At 47.7% G+C, this 19,439-nt stretch overlaps 1 protein-coding gene and 1 long non-coding RNA gene across 4 annotated transcripts in view; one reads left to right on the top strand and one right to left on the bottom strand.

Moving 5' to 3' along the window:
• Ddi2 (DNA damage inducible 1 homolog 2) overlaps positions 1–947 on the bottom strand; it is a 44,629-nt gene extending 43,682 nt beyond the window's left edge. For 2 of the 3 annotated variants that reach the window (XM_063235556.1, XM_063235558.1), the window contains exon 1: positions 585–947. In XM_063235556.1, the coding sequence (XP_063091626.1) occupies positions 585–722 (138 nt within the window). In that variant the 5' untranslated portion in view covers positions 723–947. The remainder of the gene's footprint in view (positions 1–584) is intronic. The other variant, XM_063235559.1, reaches the window with a different exon arrangement.
• Positions 562–13,845, top strand: LOC134472917 (uncharacterized). The gene is made up of 3 exons (XR_010042947.1): positions 562–711; positions 3,046–9,225; positions 12,756–13,845. It is a non-coding gene; the product is annotated as an uncharacterized LOC134472917 (long non-coding RNA).
• The last annotated feature ends 5,594 nt before the right edge of the window (positions 13,846–19,439 follow it).

Raw genomic sequence — 19,439 nt, 5'->3', positions numbered from 1 at the left:
ACTTAACCTGAAACGCATGCGACAGGGAGAAAAAGAATTTTTCCAAAGACCTCAAAAAAAAACCAAAAAAGCGTATTTCAAACTTTTCCCCCTCACCTAAAGTACAAGTACACGCTTAAAGATAAATTACGTATATTTAAGCTGGAACCCTCTCCTAAACAGCAGATGAACATCTATCTACCAGTGTTCCAAACTGGTATTTCTGGTTGGAGAAGCAGGGTGTCTGAACCCTGCCTGCAATCTCAGGGCTAATGCTTGGGTTCACAGTGACACCTCAAACTCTGGATTAGTGCGGGAGAAGGGGCCGACGCGCCAGAAGGCGTGGAGAGCTGCCCGGCAGCCCACGTGCCCCTTGCGCTGCAGTGGGCGCGTCCGCGGCCAGGTTCTCTGATCCGCACCCGGGTCCCCACCCCAGCGCCAGCGCCAGCCGCAGCCAGGATGTGGGCGCAGCTCCCGACTCCGGCGGCCTCCTGGCTGCGGGGGCGAGCCAGGCACCACCACCCCCGCTCGCCTCACTTCCCAGGTCTCCTCCAGCAGCGGAGGGAGGGACGGCTCCGGGGAGGCCCCCTCGTTGCCCGGCATACCTGGCTCTCGGCTGCGGGGATGCCGGACTCGAGCTCGCACAGCGCGCGGAAGTTGTGCAGCTCGAAGTCGGCGTCGACCTGGAGGGAAAAGGTCACCTCGGAGAGGTCCCTCCGCACACAGTACACGGTGAGCAGCATGGCCCGGACCGGACCCGACCCGGCTCGGCTCGGCTTGGCCCGGCCTGGGCGCGGGGCGGCGGAGAAGCGGCGGGGCCTGGCGGGTGCTGCGGACGAACGGCGCGGGCTGCTAGCTCGCTCCTTCCCTCCCTCACACACGCTCAGTGACTCACTCCCTCCCGCCCTCACTAGCGAGCACGGCCGCCACCACCCGACCGCGAGTCCGTCTGCCGGCCTGCCTCCCACCGCTGCCGCCAAGCGCGCCAGCCACCCGGCGCCCCGCCCCGCCGCAACGCGGCTGCCGTAAAGCCCGCCTGCTCTTTCCTCCGCCTTCGCGACGCGGCGGGAGGCGGGGCCGGGGATTGGAGGCGGGAAGTCCGGAGAGGATTGGAGCGTGAGGGGTGGGAAGGGGGCGTGGCGGAACGGGAGGGAGAAGGGGGCGGGGGATTGAAAGAGGAGGGGAGGGGAGGGAGGCGGAGAAAGAAAATTCTACTGTAGCTGGGTTGACTTAATAGCTGAACTCTGTGAAGTAAGTGCTCCACGCTCTCAACAGGCATTGATCGAGCGCCTACCACGTGCCAGAGATATAAATGAATAAAAATACAAGCCCTGGACCTCAGCTCTATCTAGCAGAGACTGGTCACTAAACATCAAGTTGTAAAACACATAAGTTTTTTGAGATAGTAGTTGAGGTTGAGAGATTGATTCTGTTGCCGTCATGATGATTTAGAGTGAAAACGAAAATCATTGTGTAAGTTAGATGGAAAATATATTGTAGAGTCAGAGAGGGTCCGGGTTCTTAAGGAAGTCAGCATAAAATGAAGACATCAGAATTGTGACAGAGGCACATTTGGAGAAGAGTGGGCCTCAAGATAAAGATCTGATGGCTAGGACAGGACTATATGCTTACATGCTTTTTTTTTTTTTTTTGGTTCCTTTCGAGACACAGTCTCGCTATGCAAATTAGGCTGGCCTTGAGCTCACCTTTTAGTCCAGGCTGGTCTCGAACTGGCAACGATCCTGCCTCAGCCTCCTTAGTGCTGGGATTACAGACTTGCACCACCACACCCAGCCCCTGTGTGCCTTCTTATGGGATAAACAATAACTTGCGGTTATATTATACAAAAATTAGCACTCGCTGGTCCAATAAATCCAGATAGGAATCAGTCATTCAGGTGGGTGCTAAGAATATCTGGACCCATCTCTAAAATGCCTTTATTCTTTTCAGATAGCCTTGTTGTGTGACTTGTTTCCCTATCCAATCAGTATTAGCTAAACAGCTACTATTTTTTTTTTGACCTTTTCCTTTTTATTGGTACCGGGGATTGAACCCACGACTGCCTGCTTGCAAGGCAGATGCTTATGCTACTAAGCTAAATCCCCAGCCCCCTGAACAGCTACTATTGTGACTTTGCTGTGTAAATTACGCTTGACAAAGAGCCTTGGCAGCACCATTCTCTGACCCCTCTTGTCTCTCAGGAGCCATCTCTCCAGGTTCCACCCCTCTGCCTTGTCAATCGATTTCTCTCCACTGGGATTTGTTACTTGCTACCTTGGTGACCCCAGCATGTAATACAGTGCCTGTAATGGACACAGCTTAAGATCAACTCAAGTGTTTACTACTTTAGGGGCCTCTTTAAGGTCACTGCTGAGTGATAGAGGCCCAGACCTAAGACTAAATAAGTAAAACAAAACTGAGAGATGAATGGAAAGTGGACGTGGGATTAACGTCTCTCCATTTACTCTGCCTCCCCCTCCCTGGGTCCCTCTTCTAGTGTCCCTGGAGGGAAAGAAGGAGCTGGTGGCTATGGATGCAGGGGAAGCAGGCAGATCTGCTTGCAGGAAAGAATTTCCAGCTGAAGGCTTTCAAAGACAGACAGGGAAGAAGCAAGACGTTGATTGAGCAGGGTAGTTGGATCAGCAACGTTGACTGTTGTGAAAAGGAAAATTAACATGAAAACAACACTGACAGAGTTTTTGAAAATGGAACCAGGTGTGGTGATGCACACCTGTAATCCCAGCACTTGGGAGGCTGAGGCAGGAGGATCCTGGGAATACAGCATTGCCAATCCTCTTTTCATTTTGAGATTCAGTCTTGGTGGGCTGGCAAGCTCATGATGCTCCTGGTTCAGCACCCTGAATCCCGTATCTTCTCTTGGCCCCTGTCACACAGCGTCTGTTCTCAAATTTAGAATTTTTCTAAAAAGGAATTTTTATTGCTTTGTACTGCTTCCCCTTTCAAGCTCCCAGTTTCCCTACCTTCTTTATTTGGAAAACTGATTCACAGTAGTGTCTTCTGAATAGCAGTTCTTAAGACGCCACATAAAGCCCTTTACTTTTGCAGGTTTCTTTTATTTAGGTACCAGGAATCAAACTCAGGACCTCGCGCTTGCCAGTAGGCACTGTGCCAAGGAGCTGTATCCCCAGCCCTACTTTTGCAGTTTTTGAGTTTCAATAAATCAACACACTGGCTTAACACAAATAAGGATTTATTTTCTTATCAGATAAGCACCTCAAGATAACAGCTGCATTGCATTGCATTCAGTGGCTCAATGATACCAGGGCCAATAGTTTCTGCAATTTTTCTGGCCTTTCCCTGAGGACTGTAGGAGGGCTGGCTGCCTCTACTTCACGAAGCACTTTCTTGTGCAAGGCAGGAGCTCACCTAGAAGTCCCTCAGCAGATTTCTGCTTACCTCTCACTGGACAGAACTGTGTCACATACGAGCCAAACAAGTGAGTGTTCAGCTGTCTCTCAGCTTCCTCAAGAAACTGGCTGAGGGGACGAATAGAGGTTGATATTAGGCAATCATACATAGTAAGTACCTTCTACCTGAAGAAAGTTTGACATAACAAGTGTATTGAGCAGAGAAATGATCCAGGACTCTTAGGTGGTGTCAGGGAATCAGCTGAGGTTGAGACAGGAGATTAGGACATGGCAAAGTGGTTGGCCAGAGGGTGAGTCCTGTCCATCGTGAATATTCAGGATGTGTGTGCAGAACAGTGTCCAAGCCCTGTACCTGATACCAATCAGAGAGTGCTGGCTCTCATTCTCCTGGCACAAGTTCAAGTAAGTTTTTGATAGGATAGCTTGATCTGACAGCGGAAAGGGTGTAGGGATGGCAGCTGCTGGCCTTGTGATCACTTCCTTCTATCTTTCTTTGTGGCTCACTGCATGCAGAGCATCTTTCCTTTCCTATAGTCACTCACAGAGCACTTCTGTCCACAGTACTTCTCCCTTCTTTTCTTACCTTTAATACTCTTAATTGGGCCAGGGATTTAGCTCAGCGGTGCAGCGTCTGCCTGGCTAGCAAGAGTTCCTGGGTTCAGTTTACAAACTCCAGGAAAAAAAAATACTTTATTTTTTAAAATTTTTTGTCTTTTTCCTTTTTATTGGTACTGGGGATTGAACTCATGACTGCCTGCTTGCAAGGCAGGTGCTTATGCCACTGAGCTAAATCCCCAGCCCCCCAAAATACTTTTAGTAAATGTGAAAGCCCAGCCAGGTGTGGTGGCACAGGCCTATAATGCCAGCACTCGGGAGGCTGAGGCAGGAGGATCATTGTGAATTTGAGACCTGCCTGAGCTACAAAGTGAGCTCAAGGCCAGCCTGGCCTGCATAAAGAGACCCTGTCTCAAAAAGACAAAATGAAACAAAAAATCGTAAAAGCCCACTATTTCATTTCCTGTCCAGTTCTGTGTTCAGGACAAGATCTTGGAAAGGGTCCCTGGGAAGACAGAGCATCTCAGCATCTTGCTAAAAGGTCAAAATCATAAGAAACACATTTTTCTGTTATATTTTTCCCAGCAGTAATCAGATTCCAAATTTCCAGAAGTGGCTACAGCATTTCTCAGCCTGCATGTTCTTCCTACAGTGCAGTGACATTTACAAGCAGGGTGTATGTCCCTCCAACTTGAGTCACATCAGACAGGCAGAAGTGACATTATGTGACTTTTGAAGTGAAGACCCAGTTTCCATCGGCTGTCTTGGACCACAGTGGCCATGCCATGAGGAAGTCCCAATTCTCTGACTCAGAGATCACCATGGAGAGAGGATGTGTAGATACTCTAGGCTCAGCTCGGCTGAGGACAAAGCCTGTTCCCAGGAAAACTGCCCAAGAACAGAGCTAAGACGCTTTCAGATTAATTCAACCCAGCCGTTGAGTCACCTCCGGCCTTTAAGTCTGGTAGAGACTCCAGACATTGTGGAGCCACCTCTACTGTGTTCTCCTTGAACTTCTGACCCAGAAAGCCTGTGAGCATGATAAAATGGAAACGGAAACCACAGTGAGACACCGTTCACTTCCACTAGGATGGTTATGGTAAGAAAAGCCATATGAAGCTGGGAGTGGTGTCACGCACCAATAATCCCCGCACTCTGGGAGGCTGAGGCAGGAGGATCACAAATGCAAACCCAGCCTGGGAAATTCAAGGAGTCCTGGCCTCACAGAAAACAATTTTAGAAAGTAGTAATGGGGCAGGATAAAATAATTAAGATATGTTAAGTACATGTACCCATTCCCTAAGATGAATGTAAACATTATGACCTGCAAATGTGTGCTAATCAAAACTTTTTGAAAATATAAAGTCAAGTACAGAGAAAGAAAACAGGATTGGGGATGTAGCTCAGTGTGAAGACCCTGGCTTCTATCACCCGTACCACAAAAAAACCAAAACAATAACAAAAATGCACTGAAAAATAAGAAAGTTTAGTTATCATATGATCGTAAAATTTTACTTCTAGGAATATACTCAAAAGAAATGAAAATATGCCAGGCGTGGTGGCTCATGCAGGTAATCCCAGCACTCAGGAGGCTGAGGCAGGAGGATTGTTTCGAGTTTGAGACCAGCCTGGGCTACAAAGTGAGCTCAAGGCCAGCCTGAACTGTCTCAAAAAAACGGAAAACAAACCAAAACAAAAGCACAGCTGTCTGCTACAACACAGATGAACCTTCAAAGCATTATGCCTAGAGAAAGAGTCCAGTCGCAAAAGACACGTGCTGTAGGACAAGGCAAGCATGAGGCCCTCAGTATGATTCTTGGTACAAAAAAATAAAAAAGACATACATTGGGGGCTGGGAATTTAACTCAGTGGTATAAGCGCCTGCCTTGAAAGCATGCAGTTGTGAGTTCAATCCCTGGTACAAAAAAAAAAAAAAAAAAAAAAAAGACATACATTGCAAGATGGTAATTATATAAAATGTCCAGGAAAGGCGGATCCACAGGGACAGGAGGTTTCCCCACACTGGTAGGGTCGAGGCACTGGCAGTACATGGGAGTGACTGCAAATGGGTATAGATTTTCTTCAGGGGAGGATGAAAATATTCTAAGATTGTGCTGTGATTACACAATCCTCCGCTACAAGTTATTGTTTATGCAGATGATTTGTATGTCATTTATATCTCAATAAAACCATTTTTTAAAAAAGTTCACACTAGGTGCTGAGTGGAGAAGGGGTGATACTGGAATAAGGGAAAGTGGAAAATATTTCCGGGGTTCCAGCAGGAGTCTAGGTGACAGAAATGATGGACCACAAATGAGGCAGTTGAGGCAGGGAGCAGCAGGAAGATTGGTGAGATGGTTGGTGGAGTGGACCAGGTCCTGTTCATGGACTGGATTTGAATGATGAAGACGAGGAATAACTCCTGACAAAAGAGAAAGAAAGCTCCAAAAACACAGTCAGCACGTTCCAGTAGCTGAGCCCCACTGTGTTCAACAGGATTCAGGCCCAAGGTCCTAGCCTGGGGCTGGGCATTCATTCTACAATCCTTTTCTCTAGCCCCTCCACCCAGTACAGAAGAGCCCTCTGCAAGAGCCCTGTTCCCTGGTCTGGTGACCCTGAGCCCCCTCTGCCCAGGAAAACTGCCAAGGAGCACAGTGTTCCCACAGCTCCGTGCCAGGCAGCTCCTTCTCCCAGGCCCAGCCCTTTGGACGCTGCTCAGGTGCCTTCTAGGGTCTGGCTCTGAGTGTGGGCTTCTCTCTCATCACCTAAGACAGGCTTTGCCCCTCCATGCCGACCTCCAGGGAGACCCCTCCAATACTCAATTCTAAATCAAGACAGCGTAGGGTGGCGGTTGACAGGAGGGAGTCACAGAACCCAGAACCCTGCTCTTGACCAGCAACAGGGCCACCAAGAATGCTGCCCATGCATGGACTGATCACCGCTGTGTGTCCCGCACCTTGCAAAGGACTGCCGACATTGTCTGAATACTTCACTTTGTGCCAAGAATTCTTCCAAGTACTTTGTGTTGAGTCACTTCATCCTCATAAAAATTCTGTGATTTATCATTTGGTAGATAAAGAAGCTGAGACAGAGAGAGTAGATGGGCGCTCCTGGTTTCAAACCAGGTCCTCTGACTCAAGTCTGCTTTCTTTTCTTTTTCTTTTTGGTTTCCTTTCTTTCTTTCTTTTTTTTTTTTTTTTTTTTTTTGCACCTGCTTTCTTAACCACTGTGTTACACGGCTACCAATCAGGCCTCATTTAATTCTTCTGTCCTTACAGGGCATCATTCCCATTCTGCGGATAAAGAAACTGAGATCTAGAGACTTTAATTAACTTGCTTAAGTTCACACATCTTTTTTTTTGTTTGTTTGTTTTCTTTTCTTTTTGTCTTTTTTCCTTTTTATCGGTACCAGGGATCGAACTCACGACTGCCTGCTTGCAAGGCAGGTGCTTATGCCGCTGAGCTAAATCCCCAGCCCCTTAAGTTCACACATCTAGTGAGTGGTAAACTCTGTGAACTGGAAAAAACTTAAGAAGAATCTGAACACCTATTATTAACTTTTAATTAGAGCACAAATGTTCTGCCTACATCTCATGTGTGGGGATACTTTGCCGTGCTCCAAACCCTTTCCTCACCATGTGGTTACTGCCGGCAAAGCTTCTGTCACCTGGGGTTTTGCCTAATTGTTCTTTACTTGAAAGAATAAGCCAGTGACACAACATCTACCTTAGTCAATCTATGGCTACATGTGGAACTAAGTCACTCCAACACTGTATGCGTTCAAGATTTGTAAACTACTGCATTTATTTTTTTCCTTTTTTTCTTTAGGAAGATATAGCAAGATTTCTGAGATGGGCATGGTGGTGCATGCCTATAAGCCCAGGCTTTGGGAGCCTGAGGCAGGAGGACACTTGCAAGTTCAAGGTCAGCCTGAACTACATATTGAGCTTAAGGCTAGCCTTGACTCAAGAGTGAGACCCTGTCTCAAAAAAGTTTTTTCCCCTTCTCATCCATCCATGGTTAGTTGCACAAAGAAGCCCTTTCTCCGTGGTATTATTGTAGCATGTTACCTGATAACAGACAGTGCTTCTGTTTACATTTTAAGGGTTTACCTTAACACAAAGCCTGCCTATTTTTTTTTTTTGTCTTTTTTCTTTTTTATCGGTACCAAGGATCGAACTCATGACTGCCTGCTTGCAAGGCAGGCGCTTATGCCATTGAGCTAAATCCCCAGCCCAAGCCTGCCTATTTCTTTGGCCAGGGTCATGTGTCTATGTGTAATCTATCAACCCCTCCCTTTTCAGCTTAACTTCCCTAAGGTCTTACAATGGTTCATCCCCACCACATTGGGTCAAGTCCTTCTTTCCAATATACCTGACCCACTGGGTTATCAAAATGTGCTACCAGGTTCTAGAGAGTTGGAAGCTGGTTGGGCAAAGTTAGCAAGATCCTGCCTCAAAATAAAAACAACTATTTTCAAGACAGGGTCTTGCTATGTAGTATAGACTGGCCTTGAACTCACTATGTAGCCCAGGCTATCTTGGAACTCATGGTAATCCTTCTGCCTCAGCCTTCTGAGTGCTGGTATCAAGCAGGCACCACCACGCTTGGCTCAGAATAAAATTTAAATAGGGTTATGGTTTAGCACAGGGATGGCGTGGTTGCCCAGCATCTGCTGAGGGCCTGGGGTCAGTCTCCAGTACCTCTCCCCTAATTTTTTTCTGGTAATTAAGAACTTTCCTTGTTGGGAGCCGCGTCTGTGATAGCTCGCCTTGCGCGGCGGACGTGCGGCCTGTGGTAAAGAGCAAAGCCTGAGGTAGATTACCCCTCCCATCGAATATGTTAGTTTCCTGCTTACCGCGTAAACAACCCGCTCAACAATATAGTCTGCCTGGCAACTGATGATGTTAGCCAATCAGCTTGCCTTGCTTACTTTAACATGATTGGACACTGTACCCGTATATATACCGGTGCCACCCCTGGGCGGAAGAAGAAGCCAGGTAGAAGCCCAGAAGTAAAAGCCCAAAAGGAGCCGCGGAGAGTGGACCGGTAGAGGCTTTGGGGCAGACTGAAGCACAAAAGGAGCCGCGGGGAGCGGACCAGAGGAGGCTTCAGCTGGGAGAACCCAGGGCAGGCTGTACGGAGAAGGAAAATAAAAAGAAAAGGTTGTCCACTACCAGACTTTGTCGTGTGTCCTTCCTGCCGGCCGGGAGCGGACATCGACATTTGGAGGCCCGCCCGGGGACTGATCACCCCCGAGACGTGGAAGTGGACAACGCTCCAGTACAGAGCTGCGAGACAGGTGAGTTGGGGATAAGCCTGGGCTCTGGGTGGCGCGCACCTACAGGGCTTTTAGACTCCCCTCAGGCTCACGCGTAAGTGGCGGATTCCTTGGGCCTCACGCGGTGAGTAACATATTAAAAGATGGGAAACATGTTAGGTAGCAACACTAAGAGCGAGGGTGGTTGTGGAGAAAGCTCTCAAGAGCTTACAAAAGTACGCAGGGTATCTGAGCAGGCCCAGTCAGGGAGCTCCCGAGAGGGGTCCGTCAAGGGGAACAAGGATGCTAAGGAGGAGGACGGGGCTCTAGCCTCGGAGTCGTCTGACTCCGAGGACGAGGGAAAGTTGAATGGCAAGGAGGCCAAAGAGACCAGCTGTCAGGAGCCTAAATCGCTCAATAAGGGGTCGCAGGGTTCTTTTCCAGCGTTGCCCCGCGAATTGCGCTCTGCTCAACCTGGTCTGCGGAGGAGTAGAGAGCTCCTGAGCGCTCCCCGGCGCGAGAGGGAGGCGAAGCCTTCCGCCTCACCTTGGGGGCCGTTTCCGGAGGCGATTCCTCGCCACGAGGCGGCCGCCTGGGAGCTCTCTCCCCTTTCGCCAGAACAGGAAGTGATGCACGGGCCCCCATTTTCCGCCCAATCACGGCCGCTGTCTTATGCTCCGCCGCCGGCGGGTCGGTATTTTTACAGGCGGCTTTGGCAGGGGGGACACTTGTCTCATGAGGTACATCCACCTGGGATAGATAGTGGCCCCTACGGGATATTTCCTGTACAAGTAGCTATGGGCCAGGGACGCAATGTATGGGAGCCTTTTGAGATAAAGCAGATTAGAGAACTTAAAAATGCAGTTACAACCTTTGGGCCGACTGCGCCTTACACCATTGCCATGCTGGAGAATCTGTCTTCTGGGCCCCTCACCCCCGCGGACTGGATTCAGCTGGCAAAGGCGTGTCTGCCCTCGGGCAGTTACCTGGATTGGCGAGCCTGGTACGCAGAGTTCTCTGCAGAGCAGGCTGAGAGAAACGCCAATCGGGGAAACCGGGGGTGGAACAAGGAAATGCTTATGGGAGAAGGTCGGCACGCTGATGACCAGACCCAGTTCCCCGGCGCTGTCTATGAACAAATCAATGCCATAGGGCTCCGCGCCTGGAAACAGGTAAGTGGTGCCGGAACAGCCTCCTTGTGTCTTTCAAAAATAATTCAGGGTACCACAGAGCCATTTGTTGACTTTGTGGCCCGAATGCAAGATGCTGCCGATAAGATATTTCCTGATCCGGGAGTGGCTCAACCGCTGGTAAGACAGCTGATTTTTGAGCAATGTACAAAGGAGTGCAAGGCAGCGATAGCTCCTCATAAGAACAAGGACCTCAACGCCTGGATTAGGATATGCAGAGAGATAGGGGGGCCGCTCTCCAACTCGGGAGTGGCTGCTCTCCTGGCCGCGGCTGTACAGCAGAGGGGACCTCGCGGGTTAGAAGGGGAATGTAAGGCTAAAGGGTGTTTTGCCTGCGGGGAGCCAGGACACATTAAACGTCATTGCCCAAACAATGCAGATGCTAGGCCTCGCCCTAGGAATGAAGAACCATATGTTTGTGGGCGATGCAAAAAGGGATCACACAAAGCTGAGGAGTGTAGGTCGGTCTTTGATGCTCAGGGCAACCGTATTTGTGGACAAGATGCTAGAGAGCCAAAAAACGGCCAGAGGGGGCCCCCTTCACAGGCGGGCCCCCGCCCCAGAGACAGGACAGCTCAGGGTGGCAGCCTTCAACAAGGGCCACCCCTGGGTCAGCAGGTGTGGACCTCAGTGTCGCCTCCAGACTTATACAGAAGGTCACCATTAGGATGGATGGCGTTAGGACCCTAAATGACATGCAAAAGCTATTGGGAGACATTAATTGGATTAGGCCATATTTACATATACCAAATTCAGATCTCAAACCCCTGTTCGACCTTCTGAAGGGAGACCCAGATATAGCCTCCCACAGGAGGCTCACTCCTGAGGCAAGAGCTGCCTTACAGAGAGTGGAAAAAGCCTTAGGTGGGGCTACCTTACACAGAATTGAACCAGGGCGACCCTTTGATGTCTGTTTGCTACAGACTAGTCTACAGCCTACAGCGGTGATTTGGCAGAAAGGACCACTACTGTGGATACACCCTAAGGTCTCACCTGCAAAAGTCATAGAGCATTACCCGGAGGCAGTCGCTTCATTGGCCCTTGAAGCGCATGATAGAGCTGTCCAACATTTTGGCTCAGGACCACAAGCCATCCGAGTACCCTATACCGCCAGCCAGATCAAGACCCTGGCTGCCTGCATAGATACCTGGGCCATTCTGAGATGTGTTTTCCATGGGGATATAAACAATCAATACCCTAAAGACCCTATCTTGTCATTTGTCACTCAGCACCCTATAATTTTTCCAAAGGTTACTGCCTCTGAGCCATTAGTCCTAGCAACCACAATATACACAGATGGCTCCAAGACGGGGATAGGCGCCTATGTGATCCTAGGCAAGCCCCCGGTTACCATACAATTTAAACCAGATCAGCCTCAGGTGGTAGAACTGCAGATCGTTAAAATGATTCTTGAACGGTTCTCAGAAGCCATTAACATTGTCTCCGATTCTAGGTATGTGGTCAATGCTATGCAAGTGCTTGAGACTGCCAGTTTAATTAGATCCACTTCCACAGTGGCTGGACTGTTCCTGTCTATCCAGACATTGCTTCAGAACAGACACCATAAGGTCTTCACCACCCACATAAGAGCACATACATCCCTGCCGGGGCCCATGGCACAGGGGAATGCGGCTGCTGACACTGCCACTCGCCCGTTATGGATTTTTACCTTACTAACACCAATCGAGCGAGCCCGTGCCTTCCATGATAAGTTTCATGTTAATGCCAGGACACTAGCAAACCATTTCCATGTTTCTAGAGCAGATGCACGAGATATCGTGCGACTATGTGACTCCTGTGCCACATACAAACCTGCCATACCGATGGGAGTAAACCCTCGAGGTTTGATCCCTGGTGATGTTTGGCAGATGGACATCACACATATACAGGAGTTTGGGACTCTTAAATATGTTCATGTTTCCACAGACACCTGTTCTCACGTCATATTCGCAACAGCAGAAACAGGTGAAAAAGTGTCTAATGTGATCAATCATTGCCTGGCAGCTTGGGCCGCATGGGGCAAACCAAAAATATTAAAAACTGATAATGGACCAGCCTATATAGGCAAAGCCTTCAATGAGTTCTGCAAAATGATGGAGGTTCAATTAAAACATGGTATCCCATACAATCCCCAAGGTCAAGGAATCATTGAGAGGGCTCATAGAAGCCTCAAAGAAATTTTACAAAAACAAAAAGGGGGAGTAGGCCAAGGCCTGGCCCCAAAGGCACGATTATCCATGGCACTATTCACACACAATTTTTTAAATTTAAATAATGATAATCGCTCCCCAGCTGTGGAGCACTGCAACCCTTCCCCCAACCATAAAGGGTGGGTGAAGTGGAAAGATGTCCTGACAGGACAATGGATGGGCCCGGATCCAGTGGTCAGCTGGAACCGAGGCGCGGTTTGTGTTTTCCCACAGGAACCGGGACGAGAACCACTGTGGATACCGGAGAGACTGACACGGGCAACAAAGCCCTCGACTGAAGATCAGACCTGCCCTACTGGAGATCCATCACAGACCAACCAATAAGATGAATAGAAATAGCGGTAGCCCGAAATGGACAAGAAGATCCTCAGGCATATGCATGGCTTGCTCAATCGGCCCACGACCGAGTCTAGATATGGCGGGCATCCCTCATTCTCCTCCATAAGGTGACAATACACAGCAGGGTAGGTGAGTCAATGACGGGTAAGAGCGTGCCTCCCCAGCACGACTCGACCTAAGCCAGGCCCTACCCCATCCTGCACGTAAGCCGCTGGACTGTTAGATGCTGCCCAGGTCTAAATTTCTCTCCGAGGGGATTTCTTTACGGAGAGGAAATGAGTGCAAGCTTGTGTGCATCCAGGTTCCGTCCAGTTTGTGCCTGGCCCTAGAAAAAGGACGAGGGCCTCAGGGCCTTGGCAGACCATGGCATGGCCAACCAGGGTCTAAGCCAAGGACCTACGGTGGGCCTACACATAGGGCATAAGCCTCTGCACCCAGTCCAGGAAGGGCTACGATGCGCACATTCATAAAAAATAAAATAGGGGGAGATGTTGGGAGCCGCGTCTGTGATAGCTCGCCTTGCGCGGCGGACGTGCGGCCTGTGGTAAAGAGCAAAGCCTGAGGTAGATTACCCCTCCCATCGAATATGTTAGTTTCCTGCTTACCGCGTAAACAACCCGCTCAACAATATAGTCTGCCTGGCAACTGATGATGTTAGCCAATCAGCTTGCCTTGCTTACTTTAACATGATTGGACACTGTACCCGTATATATACCGGTGCCACCCCTGGGCGGAAGAAGAAGCCAGGTAGAAGCCCAGAAGTAAAAGCCCAAAAGGAGCCGCGGAGAGTGGACCGGTAGAGGCTTTGGGGCAGACTGAAGCACAAAAGGAGCCGCGGGGAGCGGACCAGAGGAGGCTTCAGCTGGGAGAACCCAGGGCAGGCTGTACGGAGAAGGAAAATAAAAAGAAAAGGTTGTCCACTACCAGACTTTGTCGTGTGTCCTTCCTGCCGGCCGGGAGCGGACATCGACATTTCCTCACCCTCTGATTTCAGGTACCTTAATTTGCTGAGTCACAAGTTTGGGCTACAAATCAATGTGCACCTTGATTTATGAGAATCAACCCTGCGCAAAACTATGAAACGGGCCAAAGTTTGTCTTTGGCAAGCTCACCTTTGTGTTCTTTCCTCTGGCCATGGACTTTGTCTTCCCCTCTTAGTTCTAAGGTGCTACTATTTTCTTTCCTTTTCCAAACCTGTTCTCAAAAAAGGATTTGGAAAAACACACAAAAAAGGATCTGAACTAACACTGAGGCATTAACAACTGCTGAAGATATGATCTAGTCTAGATTATTTGCATTTTATTAGGGAATAAAGATATCACTCATGGGCTGCTGATTTCTAGACTTTGGGGAACTTGGGGAAGATAAACTTTCCCAACAACTTCTGGACTAACAGACGGGTCTTAGTTACTTTTCTTGTTGCTGAGACAAAGTACTGGAAACACAAATTTAAATAAGGAAAGGTTTATTTCACTCACAGTTTGTAGAGGTTTCTGTTCATAGTCGGCTGTGAAGCAGGGTGGCATGGCAAAGGGCACTGAAGAGAAGAAATGGTCCATGGCAAAGCGGGTCAGACAGAAGGCAGCCAGCAGCAAGATGCTACTTACATCTTACCCCTTAGGCAGGTAGCACTCACACCCTGAATCCTACTGTGGCATCCTTGATCCCAGCATCACACAACCCTAGGACCACCCACTTCCAAAAACCCGCTTATGACTACATGAGGCTTTGGGGGGACATCTGGATACAAGACATAACAACAAGCCTAATTCACTTACTGTTGCCAGCTGAGCAAGGGTTTGTTGATCCAACTGTGACACACCTTGATAAAGTTTTCTCTAAGAAACACTGGGTTCTCCCCCCCCCCCAAATCTGGATGCCCCTCTTGGAATACACCACATCATAAGAGGAGGAATTTCAAGGCTAAGAGTACAAAAAGTCAACTATAAAGATACAAAGTGGTTACAAAACATTCTGACTGGACACTGCCAATATTGTGGGTACAAAGTCTTTTGGCCATGTGAGACAACTTTGGTCCACTCACTATAATTAGTAATAGAACCATGTTGGGCATAGAACATTTATTAATTTCTTCAACAATTATTGACAACTACTGCATACCAGACATTTTTCTAGGTACTTAAGTTCTAGTAGCAAGTGGTAGACAAAGAACATATATAACATGTCAGGTGGTGCTAAGTGATATATCTGTATATATGTATGAGTGTACGTGTGTGTGTGTGTGTGTGTGTGTGTGTGTGTGTGTGTGTGTGTAGCAAGCAATAGGAAAAGAGCCTGAGTGATTTGCTATTTTGTACATGGTGGTCAGGGAAATGCTCTCTTATTTATTTTTATTTTTATTTTTTTGTCGATACCAGGGATCAAACTCGCAATTGCCTGCTTGCAAGGCAGGCGCTTATGCCACTGAGCTAAATGCCCAGCCCCCCAAAATGCTCTCTTATAACACAACGTTGAAACAGGTAAAGTGAAAGAAAATATCAGAGAGCAGGAGTGATATTCAGACAGACAAGGAGTGCAGAGACCTAAATTTGAAATAATGTTTATCCTACATGAGAAACATGAAGTTAAGCATCCCAGCACTCTGACGACTAAGGCGGGAAGATCATAAGTTTAAGCCTAGCCTGGGCAATTTAGCAATTTATTGAGATCCTGTCTCTCAATAAATAAATAAGTAAATAAAAGGAATTAAACCAGGCAAGGTGGCACATGCCTATGATCCAAGCACTTGGAAGTTGAGACAGGGGGATCATTATGAGTCCAAGATCAGTCTGAGTTAAAGTCAGTTCAAGGCCAGCTTGAACTGCATAGTGAAACCCTGTCTCAAAGATTAAAAAAAAAAAAAAAAAGGAAATAAATAAAAAGGGGGGAGCTACCAGGGAGGTAGCTCAGTGTGAAAGCCCTGGGTTCAATCCCCAGTGAGGCAGGGAAAGAGTATCTTTCTGAAGGTGTTAGGAGAGTGGATAGGAGCCTATGTGACCCCTTATGTATTGATTATAAGCATTTTGGCTTTTACTGACTCAAATAGGAAGCCACTGAAAGGTTCTGGTTTGTTATTATTTATTTTTGTGGTACTCTGGGATCAAACCTAGAGCTCTACAATAAGCACTCTCTACCACTGAGCCACACCTCTAGCAATTGGGGAGCATTTTGAGCAGAGAAGAGACATGCTGTGGTATATTAAAAACGAGAATACTTTAGGGCTCTGGTGTTGCTCAGTGGTAGGGCACAGGCTGTGCATGGGAGAGGTCCCCAGTGCATAGGCTCACATGCATGAAATTGCTTTGATTCAAGAAGGCAGACCTGACCAGGGCAGCAGCTGTGAAATGAAGGTAATGAAGTTGTCAGATTCTAAACGCAGTTTGAAGGCAAAACCAACACGATTTCTTAATGTCCTGAATATAGGATGTGAAAATCAATCAAGAGTAATACAAGGTATGGGCCACTATTCCAGGCCATATGCAGTAGTTGGAAGGCCTCTGCTTGCCTCAGAAAATTTATTTATAGGGATGACATTATCACAATCATCTCAAATCCCCTTCACACTGGCAGGTTGAGGGGCCACGTCTCACAGCCCTGTGATGGTGCACCCACACTTCCTGGTTTACAGGTTATTAGGTCTTGAGTTCATGACTGACATGTGGATAACGAGGTTGGATCAAGAACTAGAAGGCAGTGCTCTAAAGCTCACTTGGGAACTTGCATCTCTAGCACCTGCTTCACCAGGACGCCCCTCCTGGTCCAATAAAACTCTTGCCTTTGGAAGTCTCCCTCCTAGTCAGAGCTAAATAAACACGACCAACTCTGCATCTTTCACTTTCATCTTTCTTACGAAACTATGTGCAGGGCCAACACTGTTGGCAGAGAACCTTCGGTGGCAACTTTGTTCCAACAGGAGACAGATTTTAGTCCCAAAGTCAGTCTTACTCTGAGGAAATCTCCACCACGATTGATTCAGCAGTTTTCTGTTTCAGCATTGACGGCGAATAAAGGTTTCGTCTCTTTGGTTGGAACAAAAGAGACAGGGACTTTGTAACAGGACAGGGCGGAAACCTCCGGAAACTTCTGCTCCAGGGACACCCGCAGCCTTCTTTGGCCAGCACTTTGCTGAGGGAGATGCGCCTACGCCACCCACATAACCGAAAAGCAATCTCTCATTGGGCAGCAGCTCCTGATCACGTGACACAGCCCAACCAATGATTAGCGTCCACGAGCTTTGCTTCTGGTTGCTAGGCGACCCCAGGCACCTCAGAGTGTTGGCTACTATGGAATTAGCTGTCGGAACTTCCAGCGAAGTCGAAAGTGTTCAGTGCCCGCAAATGCTTTTCATGCCTTTTCTTGCTCCTATAAAAGTCCTGGGTGGAAGCCCTCTTTGAGGCCTACACTCAAGGATCCTGACAGTCGTGGTGGGGGTGGGGAGGGTGCGCTTATATCCTCAAGGACTAACCAGGCAGCTATCGTGTTGCAGGAGCCGGAGGTAGGGCCACTCAGGGCTTTGTTGTTTTGATTATCTCAGATCGACAGAACAGGATAGGTTCCACGTTGGACAGGGAAGTGATGGTGGCAGTGGCGAGCCGAGAATCTACTGCCTGCTGGTGATCTCAGGCATGGCTTCCTGCAGTCTCCTTGCGGTTTAAATCATGGCTTGGTGTTTTGTCCAGAGAGGAAATGGACAATAGGGACTCTGTACAATTGGTTTTGTTTTGAATAGTTGTTGACTGAAGAGTAATGTATTTCAATTGAAAAGAAGAAAGAGGTTGCAGGAGTAGGTCAGTGGTAAAGCGCTTGCTTGGCATGCACGAGACCCTGGGTTCGTCCTCAGCACTGAAAAAAAAAAATCCAGAAGTTAAAACACTTACATGCTTTTGAAAAGTTTATGTAATTCACTTTTAAACAAGACCTGTCTTTGGGATATCTAATAATATTTTTTGCTGTTCAGTTTTAGGTTTATTTTTATTTTTATTTTTGGTGCTGGCCATGAACCCAAGGCCTTGTGTTTGCTATTGCTCTTCCGCTGAGTCAGCCACCCTTGCAGCCCTGTTCATTTTCAGCCCAGGAATAGCTGTGATGTGCATGAGATTTGCACGTAGTTCACTGTTTGTTAGAGTTGTCTGACCAGTTTTGAGTGTACATGACTTGTATTTGGATGGAGGTTTATTTCATTCTAATCATCAACCCATGGAGTGAGGCGAGAAAGTTTTTGTCCTTTGTTTTCATGCATAAGGAAACATGACCAGAGAGATTATTTGTCAGAAGATAATGCTCCTCAAGCATAAATGTGTGATGCGCACACTTGGGATTTTGTATCAAACACACATTCAGTTCCTTAGGTCTGAGCAGGCCTGCAAGTTTCTGCAAGTCTAACCAATTTCCAGGTGCAAATGATTCTGCTGTCCTGATGCAAAAACAGTCCTAAGTGACATAGTTAATGGCATAACTTCCTCTTTTTCACATCTCGTTGTCTTAGTTGCTTTTCTCTTGTGCTGGGACAAAATACCCGACACCCAAAGTTAAGGAAGGAAAGGTTTATTTAGCTCACCGTTTGTGGAGGTTTCAGGCCATAATCAGCTGGCTCCAAGGCAGAGTGGCACAGCACAGGGACACTTCAAGTAGTAGAAGATAGCAAAAGCAACAAGAGGGAAAAAGAACGAGCCTTTTTTCCCCCTCATGTTGTATGCAGGCTACCCGCTCTAGGGTGTGTGTAGCACTCACATAATCTTGGTGCCTTCCTCTTGCACAGGCTCAGGATGTTTACAAAGTGAGGACCCTGCTACTCTGCTAAGTCACTTAGTTAAACTTCTAAAGGTCTCAGGTTGACACAATGAACATTCTAGAGCCCTAAGGCTGGTCCTCTACCAAAAAGAAATGTAGAATCACTGAGTTACTTAGTTAAGCTCCTACATTTCTCAAGGTGACACAATGTATCAACTATAACACTGGTTTTACAGCAGAGCAAAGATTTCCTAACACCGGGTAGCTTTTAGTTATGTAGGAAGGGAAAGTCATAGGATAGAAAAGGCAAATAATTCACATAGAATTTTTGTTCAGGATTCCCTCTGGTTATTCTATTAGTTTCATAATCTGAGAATTTATAGTATTTGAAATAACAGGCTTAACATTACCAACATATTGTGGTTAGAAGGCTTTACTAAATAGAGAGGTGAAGTTCTCCCTGACATTGAAGCATTCATCACTGACACATAAATCCCTCGTTGATGCTCACTGACTCATGAATATCCATTGTCCTTGGAACTTCAAGGGCTCATCTTACCTGTTACCCATTTCCCAAGGACTACTTTCCTTTGCAGCCTGCTATTCAGCTTGGAAAACTTTTTTGCTTTTTCTTTGGGGCCGGGGGTGGTGTTGGTGTCTATGTTTTGGTTGTTCTAGGCAGAAAAGTAAATCAAGTCCCTGTTTCTCTGTGTTGATGCCTGGAAGAGGAAGTCCAAATATGACACCCTGGATCACTTTTAGCTTGCTAAATCACTGTGTGTTGAAA

The sequence above is a fragment of the Cavia porcellus genome, unplaced genomic scaffold, assembly GCF_034190915.1.
Source record: "Cavia porcellus strain 051 isolate PalLab524CR breed Dunkin Hartley unplaced genomic scaffold, mCavPor4.1 scaffold_25, whole genome shotgun sequence".
Classification (NCBI taxonomy): Eukaryota; Metazoa; Chordata; class Mammalia; order Rodentia; family Caviidae; genus Cavia; species Cavia porcellus.
This window is presented reverse-complemented; position numbering and strand designations above follow the sequence as displayed.